The sequence below is a fragment of the Equus przewalskii genome, chromosome 26 (genome assembly GCF_037783145.1).
Source record: "Equus przewalskii isolate Varuska chromosome 26, EquPr2, whole genome shotgun sequence".
NCBI classification, from domain to species: Eukaryota; Metazoa; Chordata; class Mammalia; order Perissodactyla; family Equidae; genus Equus; species Equus przewalskii.
This window is the reverse complement of record NC_091856.1, coordinates 1,633,423-1,657,430: the sequence shown is the minus strand read 5'-3', so window position 1 is coordinate 1,657,430 and position 24,008 is coordinate 1,633,423. Positions and strand designations below refer to the sequence as shown.

The window sequence follows — 24,008 nt, the reverse complement described above, 5'->3', positions numbered from 1 at the left end:
GATTGAGCAGGCTGCCATGTGCAGTGCGTGCTTCATTTGCACCCTTGCCTCTCCATTTCTGGTTTGGTGTTGGTCTCTATTTTTCTGTTTTTGACTCAGCTTACCCTAGGCACCCACGTTTATTCACTCATCCCTCTTGAACTCTTTCCTGGCTGATGGCTTTTCACCTTGGGTCTGCTTTAGTCCCTTCTCACCTTCGCTGCCCTAAGAGCTTTCCCTCTCTCATCCCCACTGCCGTGGTCCACTCTCTGCACCCTCTCACCTGCACTGCGGGAACGGCCATCTGACCACTCTTGCATCCCAAGGCTAGTTCTATTCTAGGAGACTTTCAGTGGACTTGGGGTTTGGGTGCGCCTTTGCTGCCACTTTCTGGTTTTTAGCAACTTATAGCTGCCAGCTGCTGATAATTAACCTTTCCACTCTGACAGGTGGCAACACTTATGGGTGAAAGTGTTTATGCTGATTGTTTTGCATTAGATCAAGTCTTGTCATGGTTGCAGATACTGCATAACCTGAACAGTGCTAGGTCAATACACCTTTCTCCTGTGCAGCTTCATCTTAGGTTCTGCTAGCTGCTTTTGTTGGAAGGAGGGAAACTGTTGGGGGAGGAGGGTAGCAGACCTAACTTTAGGGAAATTTTGAAATTTATTTTTTGTCTTGGTGTTCCTCTCTTTCACTACCCACTCTGTTTTTTGCCCCATTTCTCCCTGGGAGTTTACCTATTTAGAAAAAACATTGGTATTACCACCAATGATTTACATTACTACCAATGATTTACATATCATTGAACTATTATTGAGCACCTGCCATATGCTAGACCCCTTGCCAGAATCAGTGAGACTTAGTTTTTGACTTCAAGGAGTTCACTGTCTAACGGGCAACAGAATCAAATAAATACATATTTGCGAGGAAGAATGATTAATGCTATGTTAGAACACAGAGTAGAGGCTACTAACTCAGCAGTAGTGGTTGGGGTTGGAGTGAGGTTACAGTCCAGAGACTTGGCAGGGGGTGTGATGGCAGCACAGCCCTATTGCTGACAATGTTAACAATGGGAAACTGCCTCTTCATTATAGAGGTCACAGCCTTCCAGCAGGAAGGCCATTCTCAACCCAACACCTTCTTTGGCAGGGCCCGAAAGTGTGTGGCATTTTTATTTCCTCTGATATTTTTCCTCCATGTGCGTTGTTCTTTGGCAGCTGGACAAATGCTTCTTTATCTGCAGCTCTTCAGTCATGCCTTTCAACATCTTAAAATAGGAGATGCCCCTGCTTCCTTTTTCTTCATTCTCTACCAGCCAGCATTTTCCCAGTATGGACTTCAGTGATACGCACATGAAGGAGAAATGAGACTTGCCCTTGAGGAGCTCACAGTTTAATGAGGGGAAACAGACATTAAATCAGTACTGTAAGGTATTGTGATAGAAGCATACAGAGGGACAGGAAAGTCTGGGGCCGGCCTGGTAGTGCAGCGGTTAAGTTCACACCTTCCACTTTGGGCGGCCTAGGGTTTGCTGGTTTGAATCCCAGGTGCGGACCTCCACACTGCCTATCAAGCCATGTGTGGTGGCATCCCACATAAAATAGAGGAAGATGGGCACAGATGTTAGCTCAGGGCCAGTCTTCATCAGCAAAAAGAGGGGGATTGATGGCAGATGTTAGTTCAGGGCTAGTCTTCCTCAAAAAAACAGAAAGCCTATAGCCTCATAGTCACCTCTTTTGTATAAAGATCCTTTAGGTAACCATTGTTTAAATAGGTTAAATAGTTTAAATTGTTTAAGTAGTTCTTTGATGTCTAGAAATGCAAAATTGAGCACAAAACTAAATTTTATTATTTACTATTTGGCAGACTATTAATTATCACTTATGAAAAATTTGTTTATGCAGTGTGCTTGACAGTGTATTTCCAACAGTGGTATCCTTCAAATTAACAAGATTTGGAGAAGTTTTCTAGAATCAGATTGTGAGTTTCAGAGTGAGATCTTTCTTGTATATGTCCTAAGGTTACAGATGTTTTTCTTTTGTTAGAAATAAGGAAAAGGCAGAAAATCTGACAAGAAATCTGTAACTCCTAAAGAAATTTAGGGGCCGGCCCGGTGGCACAGCGGTTAAGTTTGCACATTCCGCTTCTCGCTGGCCCGGGATTCGCAGGTTGAGATCCTGGGTGCGGACATGGCACTGCTTGGCAAAAGCCATGCTGTGGCGGGCGTCCCACGTATAAAGTAGAGGAAGATTGGCATGGATGTTAGCTCAGGGCCAGTCTTCTTCAGCAAAAAGAGTAGGATTGGCAGTAGTTAGCTCAGGGCTAATCTTCCTCAAAAAAAAAAAAAAAAAGGAAAGAAAAGAAATTTCAAGTTTGGTTGGTTAACCAGCAAATTGTACCAAACATTTAAAGTAGGCATAACACCAATCTTACAGAAACTCTCCTAGAGAATAGAAAAAGAGAGAACACTCCGATTCATTTTCTGAGGCTAGCATAATCTTTGTAACAAAACTTGACAGAAAAGACATTAAAAAACTGGAAAATAACAGCTAATCTCATGCAAGAACAGATACATAAAGATCCTAAACAAAATATTAGCAAACCAAATCCAACAAAATATAAAAAGGGTAATACAGTAAGACATGATTTTATTAGGAATGTCAAGTGAGTTTAATATCTAAAAACCAATCAATGTAATTAAAACATTAATAGGAAAATTATATGATTATCTCATAAATGCAGAAAAATTTGATAAAATGTCCATTTATGATAAACTTTTAACAAATTAGAAATAAAAATGAACTCCCTTAATTTACTAAAGGGATGTACACAAAACCTACTGCAAACATCATACTTAACTGAAATGTTGAATGTTTTCCAGTTTTGGAGGAAGACAAAATTGTCTGCTCTCCCATATCTACTTATTGCTGTAGTAGAGGTCTAGCCAGTGCACTAAGACAAGACAAAGAAAAGGAAAATGTGTTGGAAAGAAAGAAATTGAATGGTCATTGTTTTCTGCCAACAGGATTGTATGTATAGAAAACTCAAAAGAATGAAGCTAAACCATTAGAATTAATAAGTATATATAAAACCTAGAATAAACCTAAGTACAAAAATGTGCAAGACCTCTACAGAAAACTGGAGCATTATTGAAGAAATTGACTCAGGTAAATAGAAAGATGCATCTTGTTCATTGATTGAAGATTCAGTATTGTAAAGATATCAATACCCCCTAATTCATCTCTAGATCCAATGCAGCCCAATAAAAATCTCAGCTGTTATTCCCACGTGTTAGAATGGTAGGACACCATGGTAGACAATCCCAGTGACCGGACACATCTGGTGGAACTTCAGTATTTTCCTATTGGGTAAGCAATGTATTGGTATATTTTTATTTAGAAGCAAGGGGATTTAAATGACTTGGGTGCCTAAGGAAGTTTTTAGTAGTCATTCACAGTTTTTGCTTCTATCATGAAAACCAATTTTAAAAGGCAGTCTTGGCACCAGAATTTTCAAAAAGCTCTTGCCACAAGCAGCTACTTTTCTTATAAGTGCTGTGCTGTCCCCCAGCCACGTGTGGCCATTTAAACTGATCCTGGTCAATTCATTAGTTGCACTAGCCCCTTTTCAAGTGCTCAATAGCCACATGTAGCTAGCGGCTCTCTTTGGCATGGTGCACATGTTGAACATCTCCATCGCAGCAGAAAGTTTGATTGGACGCCTCTCCAACAAGGCTTCCCGCCTTTTTGCACAGGCAATAAATTAAAAATAAATATTACGTGGGCTGGGATTGAGCAACTGCTCTGGGATAATTTACCTTCTGCCTCATTAGGCTGTCAGAAGTGGCCCACCTTAAAGCCTATCCCACTCGTTGGGTGTTTCTTAGCAGGGTTCCAGATTTTCTGGTGAAGAAAATCAATTAGAGAAGAAATTGCAGTACAAATTTCAAACTACCCAACTTTAAGGTGTGGGAGCACTGTTTACATCTAGGCAGACTTCTTGGGTTAAGCTCTAAGGGCCTGATTAGCTAATCTTAATTATTTGAGAAGAGTTCTCAAGGAATTTGCCTCACAAAGGATTGGGTGAAGCCCAGGAGGATTCAGGTAAGCGCAAGGGTTAAGGAACCCTGGAGGACTAGAACGGACTTTTGCTGCTGAGATTCAGCACTTGAGGAATCTGACTCATGATTGGACAGCTCCCAAACGGTAATTTCCCTCCCCTTTCCCAATTTTTTTCTCCTTTTCCCCCTCTCACATACCCCATATCCAAGTATAAAGGAAAAGCTGTTTCAGGGTGGTCTGTATTATGTAAGGAAGCTTGTTGTAGCTGACATTCTGCTGGAAGATCTGTAATGCTGGGTGAATCCACAGCAATAGAGGGGGAATTGTGAGGGATTCAGACGTTAGAAATAGATTACATTGGATGCAATGCATCTAAAGGTGTGTTTTGGACTTATGACTGTACCATGATATGAAAAAAGATTAAAAATTTGCATGTAATCATCTCCAAACTGGCTGCTTTGGAAAATTGACAGAGAGGGCTTTGAGGGAACAGTCAGCTAGATAACAGGGCCACATAATGGGGGTGTGGGGCTGGGTGAAGCAATGTGTTCACAGGAGCCTGTTACCTCATTCTAGCTTCTCTTTGTCCAGAAATTGTAAAAGCCTGTGATGTTACTGCTGGAACTTTGATTCAGCAGTTCCTAAGCACCTCCTGTTGGTTTCAGGCTGTAGGTTTGGACTTTGGGATTACAGAGCCAAAAACAAGAGTCCCAGTGCTCGGTCTGATAGGGGAGACAAATGTACACAAATAATTACCATAGAGTGTTACTCATACGTAGAGGTTCAGGGGGTCCTGGAACATCGTTCAGTCTGATTCCTTAATTTTCTACTGGAGGCCCCTAAGGTACAGAGCGGGAAGGAGACTGGTTTAAATAATGCCAGAAGAACTAGAACTTGAGTTTTTTGTTGATTGGACCACCCTAAAATAGGATCACCATCCTTGAAGACATTATCTAATTCCTATCTGCTTCAAGCCCACTTTTTCCATAATGTCCCTTTGACTGCCCTCCTTTCCTCCGATACCACTCAAGTATCTTTTCCTTATATTTATTGTGCTTTTATGGAAGGTCTTACTTTGTCTTTTGGATCTTGAACGTGATCAGGACAGGCACCGAGCCGGCTTCGGTCTTCGTACCTATCTCGTTTCCCATCCTCAGCACAGTCTGAATAACTGTCAGGTTTAATTAAGCCTTAGAGTCGGACTTGGGTCCAACCTGCTTGCTCCATTGTGAGACACCTTGGACTAATCACCTCCCTCTACATCAATAAGAATTCCTACCCCTCGGGCCACGTGATTACGTATTATATTGTGAACTGAGTGAGGTTTCGTTGCTGAGTTTTGGAGGTGGGAGACACGGACCAGCAGCAACAATTTAGGGAGTTGTACGACTTGGGAGCTGCGGCCTTGCCGGCGCCGGGCGGGGGCGGGGCTGGGCTGCACAGGGCGCCGCGCCACGGCTCTGTTGCCGGAACTAGCCCGAGTCGCGCGCCGCGCGCAGTTCCGCCGCGCCGCCTCCCCGCGGGGAGGAAACAAAGGGGGCTCGGCGCGCGGAGCCCGGTCGAGGGCGGAGTGGCTGGCGGGCTGGCGCGCCGGGCTCGCTAGGTTTGTTCCGGCGAGGGGGCCGGTCGGGGCAGCCCAGAAGCGAGAAGCGGGAGGACTGCGTGCTCGCGCATCCTGCGGCCTAGCGGCGAGGGGCGTCGTCTGCGCGCGCAACGGAGGGCAGTGCGCCGGCGCGGCGTGTCCGGTCCGCGAGCTCCGAGCGGGGTGCAGCGGGGCGGGGCCCGGCCCCTCCTGCGGCGGTGAGGGCAGGTGCGGCGGCCCAGGCGGTTAGGGCTCGGGGGCGGAGAGGATGGAGCCCCCGAGGCGTTAGCTGATTGTCAGCTGTGGGCGTGCAGCCGTTGCTTCCTGGTGCGGCCCGTGTGATGGTGCCGGGAGGAAGGAAGCGCCGTGACAGCGCCTTGGTCGGAGCCCGGGTTCCGTGGGTGAGGAGGCCCGGGGACGACGGATCTGGCGAGCTGGCCGCTGGCTGGGCGAGCGGTCACAATAGGAGGCAGCGGATCGGCGAGGAGCCGCGGGAGCAGCTTCGCAGGGCGGAGCCTCCCCTCGCAGGTACGGGTCACCGCGGCCGTTGGTTCCCGCGCGAGGGCGGGACAGGCCGAGCTGCAGGCCGTTGGGAGCCTGCGGGGCCGCGCCCGGCGCCCGGGCGGAGGTGTGGTTGCCCGGTGCTCGGCGGAGCGCGGCCTGGCTGCCCGGCGCTCTTTGTTCCCGGGGCGGCGGCGTGGAGGTGCGGGCGCAGCGGGCGGGAGTGCCGGCCGCCGCTGCCGCCTGGCAGATGGCCTCGCCCCCTCGCTCCCGCCCCTCTCGCGGAGGCGCAGGTGAAATGATGTCACCCGGGAGAACGCGGAACCCGGTGGGAAGGATCCGCTCTCGCCTTCTTGCTCGCCCGCGGGCTTCTGGACAGGCTGCGTTTTATTGTCGGGATGGAAGTTCTTCCTTTCAGGGCTGAAGAATGAAAGAGGTTGGTTTTGAACCGGTTTTCTCAAATTATTGAGGGCTAAGAGAGTAAAGTTTTTGTTTCCATGTGTAGGGCTTGTTAGGGACCTCGCTTTTTCTTTTTGCTGCAAAAATGATGTATACTCTTATTCAGTATAAGTTGGGTATGGTAATTCTTTCACCATGAATAGAAATGAGTAGTCTGTGGATTGCCATTTTTTCCTTACGTGGCTCACTTAATGTTCGAAAATTTAAGTGTCTGCCACTTATACACAATCAGTTTGTTGCCTCAGAATTGCAAGCCTTTTTGGATCCTGTTTGGCCTTCATTGCAGATACTGTTGTTAACACATTTACCACAAAATTCCTTTAAATAGTCAAGCTGCCCTGGTATCTAGACTTAAACTAAAAAAAATAAAATCTATTCGCACAGTTTTTATGAAATCAAAATAAGAAGGTAGGGGCGATTGGAATCAAAGTAAAATTGTTCCTGTTTTTGGAAAACACAGTCTAAGAAAAGGGGCTTCTGTAGAAGTAACAGTACAAGAGTAAATACAGGTCTCAGATCGGTTGCATCGAAGCTAGGATGTGCTTGCAGCCAAAAGATGAAATCACTAACTGGATTTTTTAAGTGGGAATTGTATCACACTTCCCATTCCCCTTTCTCCAATTCTTACTGGCGTCTAAATTTATTGGCGTAATATATTTCACTTTTTGAAAACCTATTAAATCTTAAATGTATTCATTATGTGGCTTAATTTTTAAGTTGATTTCTGTAATTTTCTGTAAGACATTTCTAAGAGATTTGGGAGCCTTTGGAGACCACAGTTAAGTAAGTTTTGCCACACACTTAGCCATGTGGGCCTCAGGTCCTCATCTGTAAAAGGTGACCGTTGGATTTAAATCATCTTTGTGGTCCCTCCATCTCTGATGTTTTCTGTGATTCCAGAAGGTAGTCTGTGTTTCTGGAGTTGTTGAGGTTTATATAACCATCCTGATGGTATAGCCAGACTGAGTTGGCGAGTATTAATCTGAGTAAGTGTTGAGAGTTTTCTCTACTAGAGCAACCTGATTTTTGAGGAACGGTGCATGGAGGATGGCATAGTTAGACAGAACTGAACCTGTTAGCATCATAATGGAGAGTGTAGCTCGATTGTCTCTCTGCCTGGAGCTTTGGATGAGGCTTTCAATTACATCTCCAGGCTCTATTTGCACTCATTTTTCACTTTTTTTCTGAGGCTGTGGGTAGGAACTATGTGAGAAATCCTTAGATAAAGATCTCTGAAATGATCGATCAGTATGGAAAGATCAGTGGTCAAGATTATGTCTTCTGCAGTCTGTTCCCTCTGTTTCTCTTTGTGCTGCCCCAGTTTTGTTTAGGCCACCACCATTTTCTAATTCATTTTGCTAGAAAGGTAGCTCTTGAGCAGTCCGCTGTGAAGTGCCTGGGTCTACTTAGTAGTTTTCTGTTATTTTGCTGTTAACCACATCTGTCAGGCATCCGTTCTCACTTCTCTTCTACTTGGGTTAATTCATCGCTTGCTTTGTTTTTCTCTGGAGAGAACATACTGATTGTAAACACATTTGAACCTTGTAGTTCTAGTCTAGTTCATTCATTCACCAAATGTTAAATTCCTCACATGGCATTGTCTCTCTAGAGATCAAGCAAATGCTTGAACTCTGTATAGTAAATTAACACGTGAGAACTTTGAGCAAATAAATGAAGAGGGGCCATTTATTTACCCCAACTCTTTGGTCTTTTCATGTTCCCTTTTTAAGGATCTGAAGACCTCACCTTCTCCCCTCCATGTTAGGGGGCCTGTTGTCCTATTTAGTTCCTGTTGAATTGCCCCTCACTGGATTGAATCTCTTGGAGGGCAAGGACTATTTTTCCCCCTTGTATTCACAGCATCTAACGCACGGTAGATGTACAATAAATATTTGAATTAATTATGATTTTTATTTAATAAGAATCATAAAGAGCTTGGTCATACTTCATCTTTTCAAATATGTATGTTTTTATATACATATAAAATTTTTGTATTAATTTGGCCTGGTCATGGTCTAGATAATTTACAAATCCGTGTAATTCCTAGAGAGAAATCTTGAAGAGATGCTTTAGAGCAATCTACTAAGAGGTTACTAGTCTAAGTAAAGTTGTTTTAGACATACTTCCTTGATGGGAGACTAATCTTCATGTGGGCAAATCTGGATTGTAGAAAGGAAGGAAAGGGAAATGTATTAAAAGACTGTATAAGTCTTGTTTTTCCTAACCTTTATGTGCACTCTCTTGATGCGTGTAATGCTTAGAGACTTCTTTAGTCGCATGTGCCTCCCTTCCCACCTCGCTCCCATTAGTTTATGGGGTTATGGGATGAGGAGAGGATGGTGGAGACTTGCAGCTATTTTCACCAACCCTGGTCCTGCTCTGTTCCCAGAAAGGTGTGGGCCCAGTTTGTTGTTTGCCTTAACTCAAGAATGGGAATAGTAGTTTATTTTTAAAAATGATTGTCCCATTGCTAGACGGTAATAATTCTACCCAGGTAGGTAGTACCAATCCTTGAATGCTTTAACAGCTGCATAATATTCCACCAAGCACCTATACCATGATTTTACTTAGCAAATACTTATTTGTTAAACAGACCACTTCTAGTTCCCCTTTAAATTGTTCCTTTTACTGTGCTGTGATGAACATATTTGTGCATATGGCTTTTCCCATATTTTGGAATATGACCTGAGAATTTATCAGATGAATAATTACTGATTCGAACTATTTTAATAAAATCTGCCTGATAACTTTGCAGGAGATTAGCATTTGCCATCATGGGAGCAGTGAGGATATTTGGATTTTTAGATAATTTGGGTTTGACTTCGTCATTTTTAGGATACTCAGACTTGGACCTAGAGGAGTAGGGCCTTATTTGTGTCAACACTCAGCACCTGACTCCTTACCTTTTGTTCTGTTTTCTCTCCTCTTCTATTAGACTTTGATTTGTGTGCTTTTGACCAGTTGGTATGCTGCTAGTAACAGTGAAGAACTTTTTCTTTCTTTCTTTCTTTTTTTTTTTTTTTGCTAAGGAGGATTCACCCTGAGCTAACACCTGTTGCAAATCTTTCTCTTTTTCTGTGAGCCATGGTCCACAGCATGGCCACTGGTAGACGGGTTGTGTAGGTGTGCACCTGGGAACTGAACCTGGGCCACTGAAGCTGAGTGCGCCAAGCTTAACCACTATGCCACCAGGGCTGGCCATGAACAGTTTTTTTTTCTGGAGTATATTGTGGCCATTTGGGGGGAAGGCTGTTAATTAGGGTCTTTGAGAATATTATTTTGCAGGAAGTAAATTATTTAATACTGGCCTAGAGGTCATGCACCTGCACATCTCTACCTTGCCTTTATGAGGAGAATGTAAATGAGTGAAGAAGGAAGCCATCATCAGAAACAGTTTTGGGGAAGCAAGTTCTGAGGCACTATCTGGACCTAAGTCCTACATTATTTTCACACAATAGCTGATAGTAGTTACTACATCCTCCAAGACAAAGGGTAAATTGTTGGTTATATGATGGTTACCAAGACAGGGAAAGGCCACATTAAACAAAAGATGTCCTAAAATAGTAGTTTGTTGGTGCTTGAAAGGTTAAACTGTTTTCTTTAACTTTTGTCTTGTAAAATGGTACTTTTCTCAGTTATGCTGGGTGAATTGTCATACAGTTATATGTAAATAAACATTAAAAATGAGAAATGTGGGGGGCCTGCCTGGTGGCATAGCGATTAAGTTTGAACACTCTGCTTTGGTGGTCTGGGGTTCGCAGGTTCAGATCCCAGGTGCAGACCTACACACCACTCATCAAGCCATGCTGTGGCACTGTCCCATACACAAAATAGGGGAAGATTGGTACCGACGTTAGCTCAGTGACAGTCTTGCCAAGCAAAAAGAGGACTGGCAACAGAGGTTAGCTCACGGCCAATCTTCCTCACCAAAAACAAAAAAGAAGGAGGAGAAGAAGTGGTGTGGGGAATTGCAGGTTTAATCAGGTTTCAGGGATGTTTCCTTGGTAGAACTTTTTAAATAAAGGTTGCATCCTGAGAGAAGGCTGAAGTTATGTATCTTTGTAATGCTTAATAGTTGCCAAGTTAGAGAAAAAGAATTGCATCAATTTTCAGATATATGTAACCTCAGTAATTTTAACTGAGGGAGAATTAGGGAAGTGGTGGAAAGTTATGTCAGAAACAATTTACAAGCAAACAAATTTATTTTGATTACTTAAAATAGCTTTAAGTTGGCCTTGTGGAATAGTTGTTAGTTACTAATCCAACTAGATTCCTAAGAAGAATGTTACTTTTAAAATTCTTAAACTCACAAAGTGGTTTAGTGGATTGAGTATGAACTTTAGAGCCAGATAGACTTAGTTTAAGATTAAGGCTCTGGTATTTATGAGATGTGTGACTTTAAGCAAGTCAGTTAACCCTGACTTGCAGTGTGTAACGATCAAGAGAGCCCAGTTCAGTTTCTGGCATGAAGTTAGCTGTTACCAGATTGAGGTTTTAAAAACTGCTATATTGCTTAGATAAAAAATGTCTTAATATGTATCTTTCATCAAATTAATACAGTTAAAATTCTTGAAACTTGAGTATGCTACAACAAGAAATTCTTAAGTGTGCTACAAGAATTTTTATTCTGTTATGTACGTATATACATTGTGTTAGTGTTCTATTGTGTATAACAAATTACCACAAATTTAGGAGCTTAAAAACACAAATCTGTTATCTCATAGTTTCTGTGGATGAAGAGTCCTGATAGGGATAGCTGCAGGGCCAGTTCCTGGGTGGAACTGTGATTTCATCAGAGGCTTGATGTCCTCTTCCAAGCTCACTGGTTGTTGGTGGAATATGGTTCTTGTGATTGTAGGACTGAGGTCCCCCATTTTCTTGCTAACTCAACTGGTGAGCACTCTCAGCTACTAGAGTGAGTCGTGCTCTTAGGTCTCTGCCACGTGGCCCCCTTCATACGCCTTCTCCCAATATAGCAGCTTAGTCTGCAGGGTTGACAGAAGAGTCTCTTCAGGAAGAGTCAGTTCTTTTAAGAGCTTTCTCTGATTAAGTCAGGCTTACCCAGGATAATCTCCCCTTTGATAATATTAAAATCAACTGACTTGGAATCTTAATTACCGGAAAACCCCTTTACCTCTGTGAAGGGGTTTGCATAACTTAGGTCATATAATTCATGGGAGTGAAATACACCATATTTACATAAAGTCCTACCCACATTCCATGGAGGTATAGATTATACAGGTGATGTACACCAGAGTTAGGAATCTTGGAGGACACTTTAGAATTCTGCCTGAAACACACACCCACACAATGATTGTGATTTTATCTTATCCAGTGGGGGCATCTGGTTTTGATCAAACCCATCCACCATCTTGTCCCAGATCTGTTCTACAGTATTTGAATATAGCTTTTTCTCCATTGTATTGTTTTTCCTCCCTTTTTATAGACAGATGAGCTTCTAACCAAAGGGAATTGTTGTGAGTAGGAGAAGAATATGCTTGAAAATTATTAACTTGTGACCACACGGACCAGAGTTTGCCAGTTTTTTATTTATATATGACTGAAATCTTAAGTTTTCAGAGGATCAGATAATTAAGGAGAGGGAACCTGGCCCCCTGATTTCTGTTTTCCCAGCCAGCTACTTGTCCTAGCAGTTGGTAAGGATGCTGCTCTTATAGGCTGCTGTTGGCATGATAGTTGAAGGCAGATGGGCTTATTAAAACACTGTTCAAAGATACTTAGTGTGCAAATCATAACTAAGATTACAGAAAGAATATGAAACCTACATAAAGGAACGGACCATTTTGAGAGAGGAGAGTTGCTTTAAAGTGGTAAGAGAACTCAGCACTTTAGATTGAACTTAGATTGAGCGAGGAGTCAGGAATGCGAAATACACTCCTTCCTGTGAAATCTTTTCTTTCTCTTACCTTCAGATACACTCAAGGCTCCTACTTCTATTCTAATTTTTGCATGTATTATGGCATTGAAAGCATTATCCAATAGTTGGCTGCTTGCATCCGTTTTGTTGTTTCATTTGTTTTTACTAGAATAGGCTCCTTGAGGATAGGATCTGTGTTTTATCTTCTTTCCTAACATAACTCTTGACTTGTAGGAGGCAGTCAGTAAATACTCCTTGATTCAGCAGTTCGTGCTTTATCATAGTGGTAAAGGATATTAGCATATTCATGTTGGTAGTACGGAGATAATCTTTAGCCGATGTCCCAAACCGTTTATGTAGCAGTATAATGAGTTCTAAAGGCGCTGCCCTCAGGTGTTTGCTTTTACTCCTAGGAGGGTCTTTGCAAGTAATTTTACCATGACCAACAGGCACGGTTATCTGTTTACCAGTCTCATAGCAAACATTTATAAAGAAACAAAAATTTATAAAGTGGCTAAAGAAGGTTATTATTGCAGGATTATTAATATAGTTAGCATGCCACTTCATTATCTGTCTCTGCTACCCTCTCCTCTCTGGCTGCTTCCTTACTGACCAGCCATACTGAACATTTTGCAGTTTCCTGACTACACTGCTATCTCTTGCCGGTTACCTCTCTGTAGCACCCCATGCCCCGTGCCCATCATTATCATAGATAGATGATAGGAAGGGTATCATATTGTAGTGATTTGCTTTTGTTTCTTTTCTAAAGCATACACTTCTTGAAGGTAGGAAACCACGCCTATCTTTTTGATTTAGTGCCTGTCACAAAATAGACACTTATATGTAAGTGAATGAATGAGGCAATGAAACTCTAAAGATGAGACAGCCTTAAAGCACATGGTCTTCAGTGTAGGGACAAGCAGGTGTACAGACCGTAACCCCCAAGGGCAGTTCACACCACAGCACAGTGGAACAAGTGATGCTCATGATGTCCATTATTAAAAATGCCACAGATTTAGTATATTTACATATGAGTTTAAGAGATTAACCCACAATCAAGTGGAACATTCAAAACATGCAGTCCTTTACCTTGGGGCTTATGATCGTGTCCTTTATTCTTAGGAAGGTCGCCAGGTTTGTGTTGAATAGAGCTGAGCTCTCCACAGTCAAACCCTTGTTTATTATACCTAGGATCACTATAGAAGCTTTGCGATGCATGTTCTGAAATCTCTCGTCTTCCTTTGCATGATCATTTAGAAGGTTAAAAGATAGAATGAGAAAAAAATATTAATATTAGTCCAAGCAGACACTAATCTTTCTGTACTCAAGATGTGTGATTTTACCTCAGATTTTCTTAACACGAAGTCTTACCTATCCTTTAGGATTTCATTATTAATAGCAGAAGAAAAGATATCAATAGATGTTACGTGGGAAACATAGGAAGGACTGCGTTTTTGAGCAGTGTTATTTTTCCTTTAAAGAAAGTTTTCGTAAGAGAGATCTGTTGCCAGAGGCAATCTTTGCCATCCTTATATATTGATGTTTAAGATTGATTTTTATTTTTTTTCCAGTCTCTGCTAACAAAATCATCGGATACCTGGAAAATCCAGACTGTCCTTCATAGGCATGATTCTCCACATTGGTGTGGCTAGCCATGAACTATCCTTTTCTTCTCCGTCTTTTTCCCAGATATCTCCCGGGGCCAATTCAGCACCTCTTCCTGGCCATCCTAACAAGGTGATTTGTGAAAGGGTGAGACTTCAGAGCCTGTTCCCTCTCCTCCCAAGTGATCAGAACACTACCATTCAAGAGGATGCTCACTTCAAAGCTTTCTTCCAGGTTCTTATATATTTACCCTTTCACTATGTAGGGCTGAAAGTCACAGATACATTCTAGGTGGTTTCTAGGAAGGCTGGAAATGAAACTCTCAATATCTTCTTATTTTCTATTGTATATGTGAAGAAGTATTCTTCCTAGAGGACTTCTTTAATATAACTTTTTCACCCAGATTTTCTGAAGAACGTTTGTCTTCTCTTGAGCTGCTGTTTATTACTTGACCACTTAATATTCTTGTTTTTTGGTCTGTTGGTCTTAATCACTTGTCCTAATAAGCCAAGTTCTGTAGGAAAGTAGAAGATACTACAAAGTATATGAAATTATGTAGGAAAGGAAAAATGGAAGCATGTAAGGTTTTTTTTTTTCTCCATCCTGCACCACAGAGGTTACATTTTGTTTCCTTTGGTGAGGAAGATTGGCCCTGGACTAACATTTGTTGCCAGTCTTCCTCTTTTTTTTGGCTTTTTTCAAAGCCCCCCAAGTACATAGTTGTATATTCTAGTTGTAGGTTCTTCTAGTTCTTCTGTGTGGGGTGCCACCTCAGTGTAGTTTGATGCATGGTACTAGGTCCTCACTCAGGATCCGAAGTGGCGAACCCCAGGCCTCTGAAGCAGAGTGCGTGAATTGATCACTCAGCCACAGGGCCAGCCCCGTGTAATATTTTTTAAAGCCATCACTACTTATTTGCTGAGTGCCCAGAGTTTGATAGTAATGCACATTTCAGAGAGAAAACATGGTTACTAGCCTTCTGTGACTTTTGATAGCTGTGGGTAAAATGTGATAAAAAATTTTGTTACATATAAAATGAAAACAAATTGAGGTTCAAACCTTCATTAGTTTATTAACAAGATTACTAGAATATGCTCACACAAATTATTGGCTATAAACTTTCAATCCATTACTCCTAGGGAAGCACATTTTAGTAATGGAAATCAGTATTACTATTACCACAAAGGAACTAAATTACAGAGTTGCTTCTGGATGCTTGAGTTGTCAGCCAAGGCATGTATTTGTACATGTGTGTGTAAACCTGGGGTAATGAGAGTTTCTAGTCAAAGCTAGGACTTTCGGATAGAGCCAGCTCATTTTCTGTTTGTGTAGGAGTAATGAGGTCAAGCTTAGGACTAGGTATGAAAGAGAAGTGCTTGTGATACCTTAAATTGGAGATGTGGAATTTCCGGGATAGCTGTGATCCAGGGCTCTTCAATCTGATATTCCTCCTTGGAATTTGTGCCAGATTCTCTGCTTTGCATGTATTATGTCCTTTTGTTCTTAACCCTTATAAAAATAAACTAGTCAAGGTTGGGTTTTCTGGATGAAGAAATGGGCTCAGAAAAGCTCACTCAGATTACATATCTAGTTACTGGCAGAGCAGAGACTCAAATTCATTTTATGTCTACTATATAATACCACCTTTAGATATCAGTGGGTATTTCTGTAAACACAGTGTAGTATATGTTGAGACATACTTGTCTGTATTGAATTGAGCAGCATATTGCTTTTGATAAGCTTTAGTCTGCAATAGCTTGATATTTAGTTGTAAACCAATATAGCTAAGGAAGAGATTGATTTAGTACCTTCACTACTACCACCACTAAATAGTTATTTGACACTCTCCGTGTTCTCCATACTTCCTTTGAGTGTTCAAGCATTAACTCAATATTAACTTTAAACTCAGACAGCTGCCAAATTCAGTAGATTTAAACACGATTTGAAAATAAAACAGGGGCCGGCCCCATGGCTGAGTGGTTAAGTTCGTGCGCTCTGCTTTGGCAGACCAGGGTTCGGATCTTGGGCACGGATGTGGCACTGCTCATTAGGCCATGTTGAGGTGGCATCCCACATGCCACAACTAGAAGGACCCACAACTGAAATATACAACTATGTACTGGGGGGATTTGGGGAGAAAAAAAAAAAGATTGACAACAGTTGTTAGGTCAGGTGCCAATCTTAAAAAAAAAAGGTTAGAGCAAGTTATTGTTAAATTTTTTTTTTTTAATTTTATTTTTTTCCTTTTTTCTCCCCAAAGCCCCCCAGTACATAGTTGTATATTCTTCGTTGTGGGTCCTTCTAGTTGTGGCATGTGGGATGCTGCCTCAGCGTGGTTTGATGAGCAGTGCCATGTCTGCGCCCAGGATTCGAACCAACGAAACGCTGGGCCACCTGCAGCAGAGCACGCGAACTTAACCGCTCGGCCACGGGGCCAGCCCCAGTTATTGTTAAATTTTTATTTATAACCCTAATTAAACTTAAATCTTGGGGCCGGCCCTTTTCTTAATCTTGGCTTTCCCCCAGGTTCCTTCTGTCCCAACTTTTTCTACTTTTTCTTCCCTTTGGAATACTCCATTTTAAACAGACTCACTTACCTCTTCCATTCTTTTCCTAAACACCCTCTTTACTTCCTTAGCTGAACCTAATCTCTTTTCAAAGGACATCGTTTGCCCTGCAGCCTTTAGGGGTAAAGAAATTATTGATTTTTTTTCCCACTCCAAGCGGGGGATTGGGTATGTGGCTAGTAAGTGGGATAGTCATAAAGAAGAAGGAAAGTGTTGATATTCTCCTAGTCCTTACTGGGTTCAGGATCCTCCTGGATCCTTGTTTCCAACCATCGATCATCTTTGAACAAAAATTTCATCCAGGTTTTGAGCTCTTTTTGTTATTCATCTCCACTGTTTATCAGTTTTGTCACTGTCCTTCTTTATCAAAGACTTTTGCACTTTGCTCCCCCACTCCCCCCACCACAAGGAAGATTTGCCCTCAGCTAACATCTGTGCCAGTCTTTCTCTTTAGTGTTTGGGCTGCCAGCACAGCATGGCTCCTGACAGCAGTATAAGTCCACACCTGGGAACCGAACCTGGGCTGCCAAAGCATAGCACACTGAACTTAACTGCTAGGCCACCAGGGCTGGCCCTGCCACTTTTTTTTTTACTTACTTGTTTATATTGTATTACTCCTAGTCAAAATGTTTCAAATTTTGCATGCTTTAATTTTTAAAATTATGAAATATTTCTTATATGAAAGTTGTAAAAGTATAAAGCAGACACATGTATAAGAAAAAAAAAATACCATCCAACTTAAGAAATCAACCATTACCAATACTTTGGAAGCTTTCATGTAACCTTCATAGTCCCTTACCTGCATCTTGGGAAACTTCTGCTGAAATTTGTTTAGTATCCCTTTGCTTCTCTGGTTTTAGCACATATAGTATCTCTCAATACTATACTAAGTTTCTGTACTTAATATAAAAGGTATCATGCTTTGTGTATTTTTGTCATTTGGGGAGTCATCCATATTGATGCATGTGGCTGTGTAGTTGATTCATTTTCCTGCTTTAAAAGTATTCCATTTATATGAATATACTGTAGTTTATTCCCTCTCTTCTTTATGGACATTTGTGTAGTTTCCCATTTTTTACTATTGTTACAAGGACTGCTGCCATGAATATTCTTGTGTGTGGTTTCCTTGTGTACATTCAGTTGGTATTTTAATGTTTCTGTAAAAGTGATGCTTTTGTGTATTTATTGCTCAGAATAAATAGAGGTGTGGGCATATTTGCATCTCTATAGTAAAAACAAGCCTATATTTAAAATTAGAATTAAAGTGCCTCCTATAATTGTTACTAAATTTTAGAAAATAAGGTATAATTAGCTTACAGAAAGATTCACCCTTTTAGTGTACAGGTCTGTGAGTTTTAACAAATACATTCAGATGTGGAAGCACCACCACAATCAAGATATAGAACAGTTTCATCACCCCAAAAAACTTCCTCTTATCTCTTTGCTGTCAACTTCTTACAGTTTTAAGATTAGCAATTTCTGTACTATCAATCAATTCAGTGATTGTGATTGAAGATGGTATGCTTTCATAAAATAGTCAGATACATTGTGGGGAACTTGAATTTCATGTCCGGCACAACCCTTGATCTCAGGGGGTGGCTGGTGGGGGAGAGGGGTGTATCCATCTTAATGACAGCTATCTGATAACTTATTTTGTAAATTGACTAAGTTAATTAGGTGGTTGAAATTTTGACAATTTGTACACAGAAAAATATACTAGGTTTCTGAAAGAGAAGACTAATTATTGTAAAAATATCTATTCTCCAACAAATTTATAGACAATAAAAATTTCAGCCAAAATAATCAGAATTTTTTATTCTAGAATTTTTCAGAGTTATCCTTAAATTCCTAAGGAAGATTATCGAAGACAAGATGGGGGAAAAAACTTTCAAAAATTGTTGTAAGAGGAGATATGTCATAATAGCTACTAAATCATATTATGAAGAAATAGCTCCATGTTCTTAGACACAGTGGATGTTTTTCAGCCTTTATCTTACCTGACCTTCCAGTCGAATCCTTGAAACTCCATTCCACTGGCATCTACCACTACATTCCACTCTCCTTGCATCAACTACTCAGCATAAAATATTAGAGTTTCTCAGGGTTCAGTATTGGGCCTCTTTTTCACTGTATAAACTATTTTGGGAAATTTTGTCCGTGCCTGCAGCTTCATTATTTACCATCTGTCTATATACCAAAAACTCCTAAATTTGTATTTCTAGTCTCTGAGCTTCAGCTATCTGCAGAACAACTCCACATGGGTATCTCAGAGAGATCCCTTGATTTCAGGCTGTTCTTACTATCTTTTCTATTTTCATTGGTTTTGTGTTTATGCTTTGTATTTTTGTTGTTGTTGTTGTTTTTGTTTTTTGTTTGTTTGTTTGTTTGTTTGTTTGTTTAGAGGAAGATTAGCCCTCAGCTAACTACTGCCAGTCCTCCTCTTTTTGCTGAGGAAGCCTGGCTCTGAGCTAACATCCGTGCCCATCTTCCTCTAGTTTATATGTGAGACGCCTACCACAGCATGGCTGCCAAGCAGTGCCATGTCCGCACCCAGGATCCGAACCAGCGAACCCCGGGCCGCCGAGAAGCGGAACGTGCGAACTTAACCGCTGCACCACCGGGCCGGCCCCTATGCTTTGTATTTTTAATTTGAACCATTGATCTGCATTTACAGCTAAAAATTATTATAGTTACAGGTTCCTAATGCCTAAAACCTAGTGCATTTGAAAACATTACAATTATAGCATCAAGGTAAATCAGTTTTACTGAACCAGTGATGTTTTGTGTGATTAAAAATTTTTTTAAATCTGGGACATAAGGTCACTAATATGTTATTCATAAATTAGCCATGCAGGCCTTCTTAAAGTCAGAAAGCCAGTGCTGGGCTAGCAGTTATGGCTAATGATATTAACATAATATTTTCACACAATATTGGATCCTCTTCATTATGATGGGGTTACAGGGTTATACCACTAGAGTCCCTTTCCAGTCACTTGCTGCACATAAAACTGTTCCTTTCTTTGGCCTTTCATGAAAACAGTACAAACTTAGACCATATCAAAAAGCAAAATTCTGATTTTTTCTTTTTTAATGCATGCTTTTGAAAACAACATTCACAGTCTCTTTTCCCTCCTATATCTGCAAGTAAGATAACTGTAGGAAGATGTACTATTAGTCTGAATATGAGGTTGGATTTTATTCTGAAATCTTTTTTATTTTATTGGGGTCATATTGGCTTACAATATTGTGTAAATTTCAGGTGTACATGACTGTATTTCAGATTCTGTATAGGCTGCATTGTGTTCACCACCGTTTTTTATCTGTTAGTGTACCCCTGTGCCCCTTTACCCCTTTTGCCCACCCCCTTCTCTTCTGGTAATCACCAATCTGTTCTCCTTATCTATGTGTTTATCTCCCATGCGGTATTTATCTTTCTCCAACTGACTGATTTTGCTCAGCATAATACCCTCGAGGTCCATCCGTGTTGTTGCAAATGGCACAATTTTGTCATTACTGAGTTGTATTCCATTGTATGTATAGACCACATCTTCTTTATCCATTCATCCGTTAATGGGCACTTGGGTTGCTTCCACATCTTTGCTATGGTGAATAATGCTGCGCTGAACATAGGGGTGCATATATCTTTTTGAATTATTGATTTCATGTTCTTTGGATAAAATACCTAGTAGTGGAATAGCTGGATCATAGGGTGTTTCTACTTTTAATTTTTTGGGAAATCTCCATACTATTTGCCATAGTGGCTTCACCAGTTTGCATTCCCACCAGCAGTATATGAGGGTTCCCTTTTCTCCACATCCTCTCCAACACTTGTTATTTCTTGCCTTGTTAATTATAGCCCTTCTGATGGGTGTGAGGTGATATCTTATTGTGGTTTTGATTTGCATTTCCCTAATAATTAGTGATGTTGAACATCTTTTCGTGTGCCTGTTGGCAATCTGTATATCTTCTTTGGAAAAATATCTTCATGTCCTCTGCCCATTTTTTGATTGGGTCTTTAATTTTTTTGGTTGTTGTATGAGTTCTTTATACATTTAGGAAATTAACCCCTTGTAGGATATATGATTTGCAAATATTTCCTCCCAGTTGGTGGGTTGCCTTTCCATCTTGTTGATGGTTTCCTTTGCCATGCACAAGCTTTAGTCTGATGTAGTCCCATTTGTTTATTTTTTTTCTTTTGGTTCCCCTGTCTAAGTAGACATGGGATTTGAAAAGATGCTGCTAAGACAAATTTTTTGAGCCAAGGAGTATCAGAGCTCTACATTAGAAAACGAAAGTCCTGTGTGAATTATGTGAAATCAGAATATACGCAGTGTGTGGTTCAAGGGCAGTATATTCATTGCATTGTTTAATAGAAACACATTTTACAGAAGTATGAATTTAGTTTAAACAAATGAAACTTCAAATAAACAAAAGTTGAGTTTGTGGAGAGTTAAATAATAGAACATGTAGAAATCATTTTGTAAACTGTATTGCATGATCCAAATATAAAATTGTTAATTTCCTGCTTTCCTTCTGCTTATATCCATCCTTTGCAAAACAAAAAAGGGTCTGCCATGGAGATTATTCTTTATTAGCAACTTGATTTATATAGAGTGTTTTAGTTTTCCAAGTGCATTCACATCTATTATTTAAAATGAATGGAATTCAGTGAGTGTTTTCTCTCTTGGGACCATTTAAATTTAACATTTTTTTCCTTAATTGTAGAATGAGAAATTTCATCTTTTGTCAAAGATAGTTAAGACAAGTAGAGAAATCTGGGAGTTTTAAAGGAGAACTGGGAACTCTTAAATCGCGGTGTACTTATTTATTTGTACGTCTGAGATGAAAGGTAGTCCTGAATGATGAGTGGAGAGAGGACCAGCTTATTGGAGATTTACTCCCTACTCTAGTTGCCCCCTTGCTCTTTTGAGAAGGAAAGTCCTTGGAGCTCACTAGTGGTTGCTGGAGTTAGGGACACACTTCGGTCACCCGTTTTTATCTAGAACTTGGAAGCTCTTTCTGCTTTGGGGAACATTTGTCTGCCACAGCATCTCCCGTTATCTCCAAGACTTCCTGATTGACATATATATATTCTTTTTAGATATACGTGTGTATATATATATTTTTTTCCCATAACATTTAGCATTTAATGACTTCTGGCTTGCTTTTTTGGAATCATAGAATTCATTCTTAGGTCTCCAGGGTTGTTTTCCCTTCTCATAATGATGTTTTGGTTATAAAGATGATTTGCTGTTAATAGAAATGTAGTCCTGTGTTCTTTTTATTAGATGTATAAAAGCTAGCCAGCTAGTTTTTTTCTGTCCTTGCTTCCTTCCTTCATCCCTCTCTTCCCTCCCTTGATTCCTAAATCTGCACCAGTATTCTGTACTGTAATACCTGTACCTATATTCTGTACCAGTAGAGACAGTACTTGTACCTGATTTGAATTAACATCTTACAGAATTAGGTTGTCAACCCCTGGTACTTTCTAAGTCAGCCCACTGGCAGAGAGTCAACAAGAAGAAGAAACTTCTCCCCCTGAGAATTAAAAATGTAAATTTTTCTGTTGTAGTGAGTTTTCCTAAGAGTTCCTTATCTCTTCGTTCAGTGGTTCTTGAAGTGTAGTCCTAGACCAGCTGCAGCAAGCATCACCTGGGAGCATGTGAGGAACGCACATTCTTCGCCCCAATCCAAAGTTTCCGAATCCAGAGACTGGAGAGTGTGCCCAGCGATCTGCTGTTTCTGATGCATGCAAAAGTTTGAGAACCACTGACTTAGATAACGGGAGAGTCCCTCCAGATTCTGCTTTGCGTTTCCTTTGTCCAGAGTCCTTGTGTAGCGTAGTTCTGGACCAGTTTTTATATAAATTTCTAAGCTTAAAGGTTCATAGAAAAAATCTCTGTGGTTAATTAAAAATTTGAACCCTAGACTTGGTGTGAGGAGCTAACCTTGTGGTTTGAATTCTCAGGGGAGAAATCCCTTCTCCAATTCCCAGTCTAGATAGAGTAGACATGTTTCTTTATCGAGTCTCTGTGCCAGTGGGCTGACTTTTTCTAGTCTTCCCTTTTATTGAAAGTACAGTACTTTGGAAATTTTGGCTTTATGCGGGGGCCTCAGTGATAAAGACCTTATCTTCTGTCCCCCTTGAGAGCATCAAAAAAACAAACCTGGTTTTTAGCTTTCCTCTTTGTTTCTGGTCCTTGGGAAATTCCCTATCTGAGTTCAGAAATGCAATTAAAAAGTATTTTCATTGTATTTAAGCCATTATTTCTAGATGTTTATATTAGGATTTTCAGATTTGGTCTTCGATTTTGTCACCACAGAAGTCTTTATAGTTGCTTTATCAAAGTTAACAATATTTATGTTCTTTTCTATAACTACAACAGTGATCTTTCATGCCTTGTCCTAGGTTGATTATAATAATTGAAAACCAGTAAGCATTCTTCATAGTATTAGGAATATCTGTACAGTCATGAAGAACTAAATAGCATGTGTGGCCTGTGGAGGAGGAGATGGAATCTCCTATCTCTTCCACCCAAAGAATGCTTTCGGTGACAAAATGATACGGCTTTGTTTTTGTCTTTGTTTTTCCTAGACTCTCGGATTGCCTTTTGTATTTCTTACGACAAAAGAGCCATGTGCTTAAATTTTATTAAGAACTTCCAAGTTCTCAATCATATTGTTTTCGAATCCACATTATTTAGGGCATTTTTCTCCGAGTCCTCTGCCTTCTTACTTTAATTTAGAGTGATTACTTTTCAGACCCGCTATACCGCCGTCATCGTGGGATTTCTTTTCATTGCACTTCTAGGCTACTTCTACTGTTGACTGGCTTCTGTGTTAAATGTATGTCCTTAAGTAAAAAGAGAGCACGTGAGCACATATGAAATCAGTCAAGTAAAATTTTCTGAAAGTTTGAATCTTTATACATCTCTCAGAGTCTTTGTTTTTGCCCTCACACTAAATTAGTAGTTTGGTTGGAGTGTAGAATTCTAAGTTCAATAGTATTTTTCCTCAGGGCACTTTGAGCATCTTTTGTTTTCTGTGGGAATTCTAGTGCTAATCTAATTCTTGTTTCCTGTGTAGGTTATTCCCTCTTCCCTTTTCTGGAAACTGTGAGGTTATTTTTGGAGTTCCTTAGAGTACTAAAATTGATGAGGAATGTGATGAAACCGTGTTGCGTATAGTAAACTAACTTTTCATATTTCCCTGTCTTACAGTATCCATTGTGGTTTCCTATTTCTTTGAGTAAAAATCTAAGACTTGTTACCATAGTAGTAATGAGCAGCTCACTGCCCTTTCACTTCCTCTTCTATCACAGCACAAAGAGAAGACATGGGAAACTTTCTCAGTCACCTTTCCTTATCTCTACT

The 24,008-nt window shown here is 40.6% G+C and overlaps 1 protein-coding gene across 12 annotated transcripts in view; it reads left to right on the top strand.

Moving 5' to 3' along the window:
• Positions 1-24,008, top strand: part of RNF38 (ring finger protein 38) — a 161,324-nt gene that overhangs the window by 92,915 nt on the left and 44,401 nt on the right. Inside the window, exons 1-2 of one of the 12 annotated variants that reach the window (XM_070595744.1) lie at positions 5,523-6,153; positions 14,153-14,302. The exons of 2 other annotated variants lie outside the window; for them this stretch is intronic. Coding sequence is in view for 6 of the 10 variants with exons in the window: in XM_008540132.2 (XP_008538354.1) it covers positions 6,554-6,562; positions 14,153-14,302 (159 nt within the window). In the remaining 4 variants the exon portion in view is untranslated. Of the gene's footprint in view, positions 1-5,522; positions 6,563-14,152; positions 14,303-24,008 lie in introns of those variants that run through there. 9 more of the 12 variants (XM_070595745.1, XM_070595746.1, XM_008540132.2 and 6 more) reach the window with 9 other exon arrangements.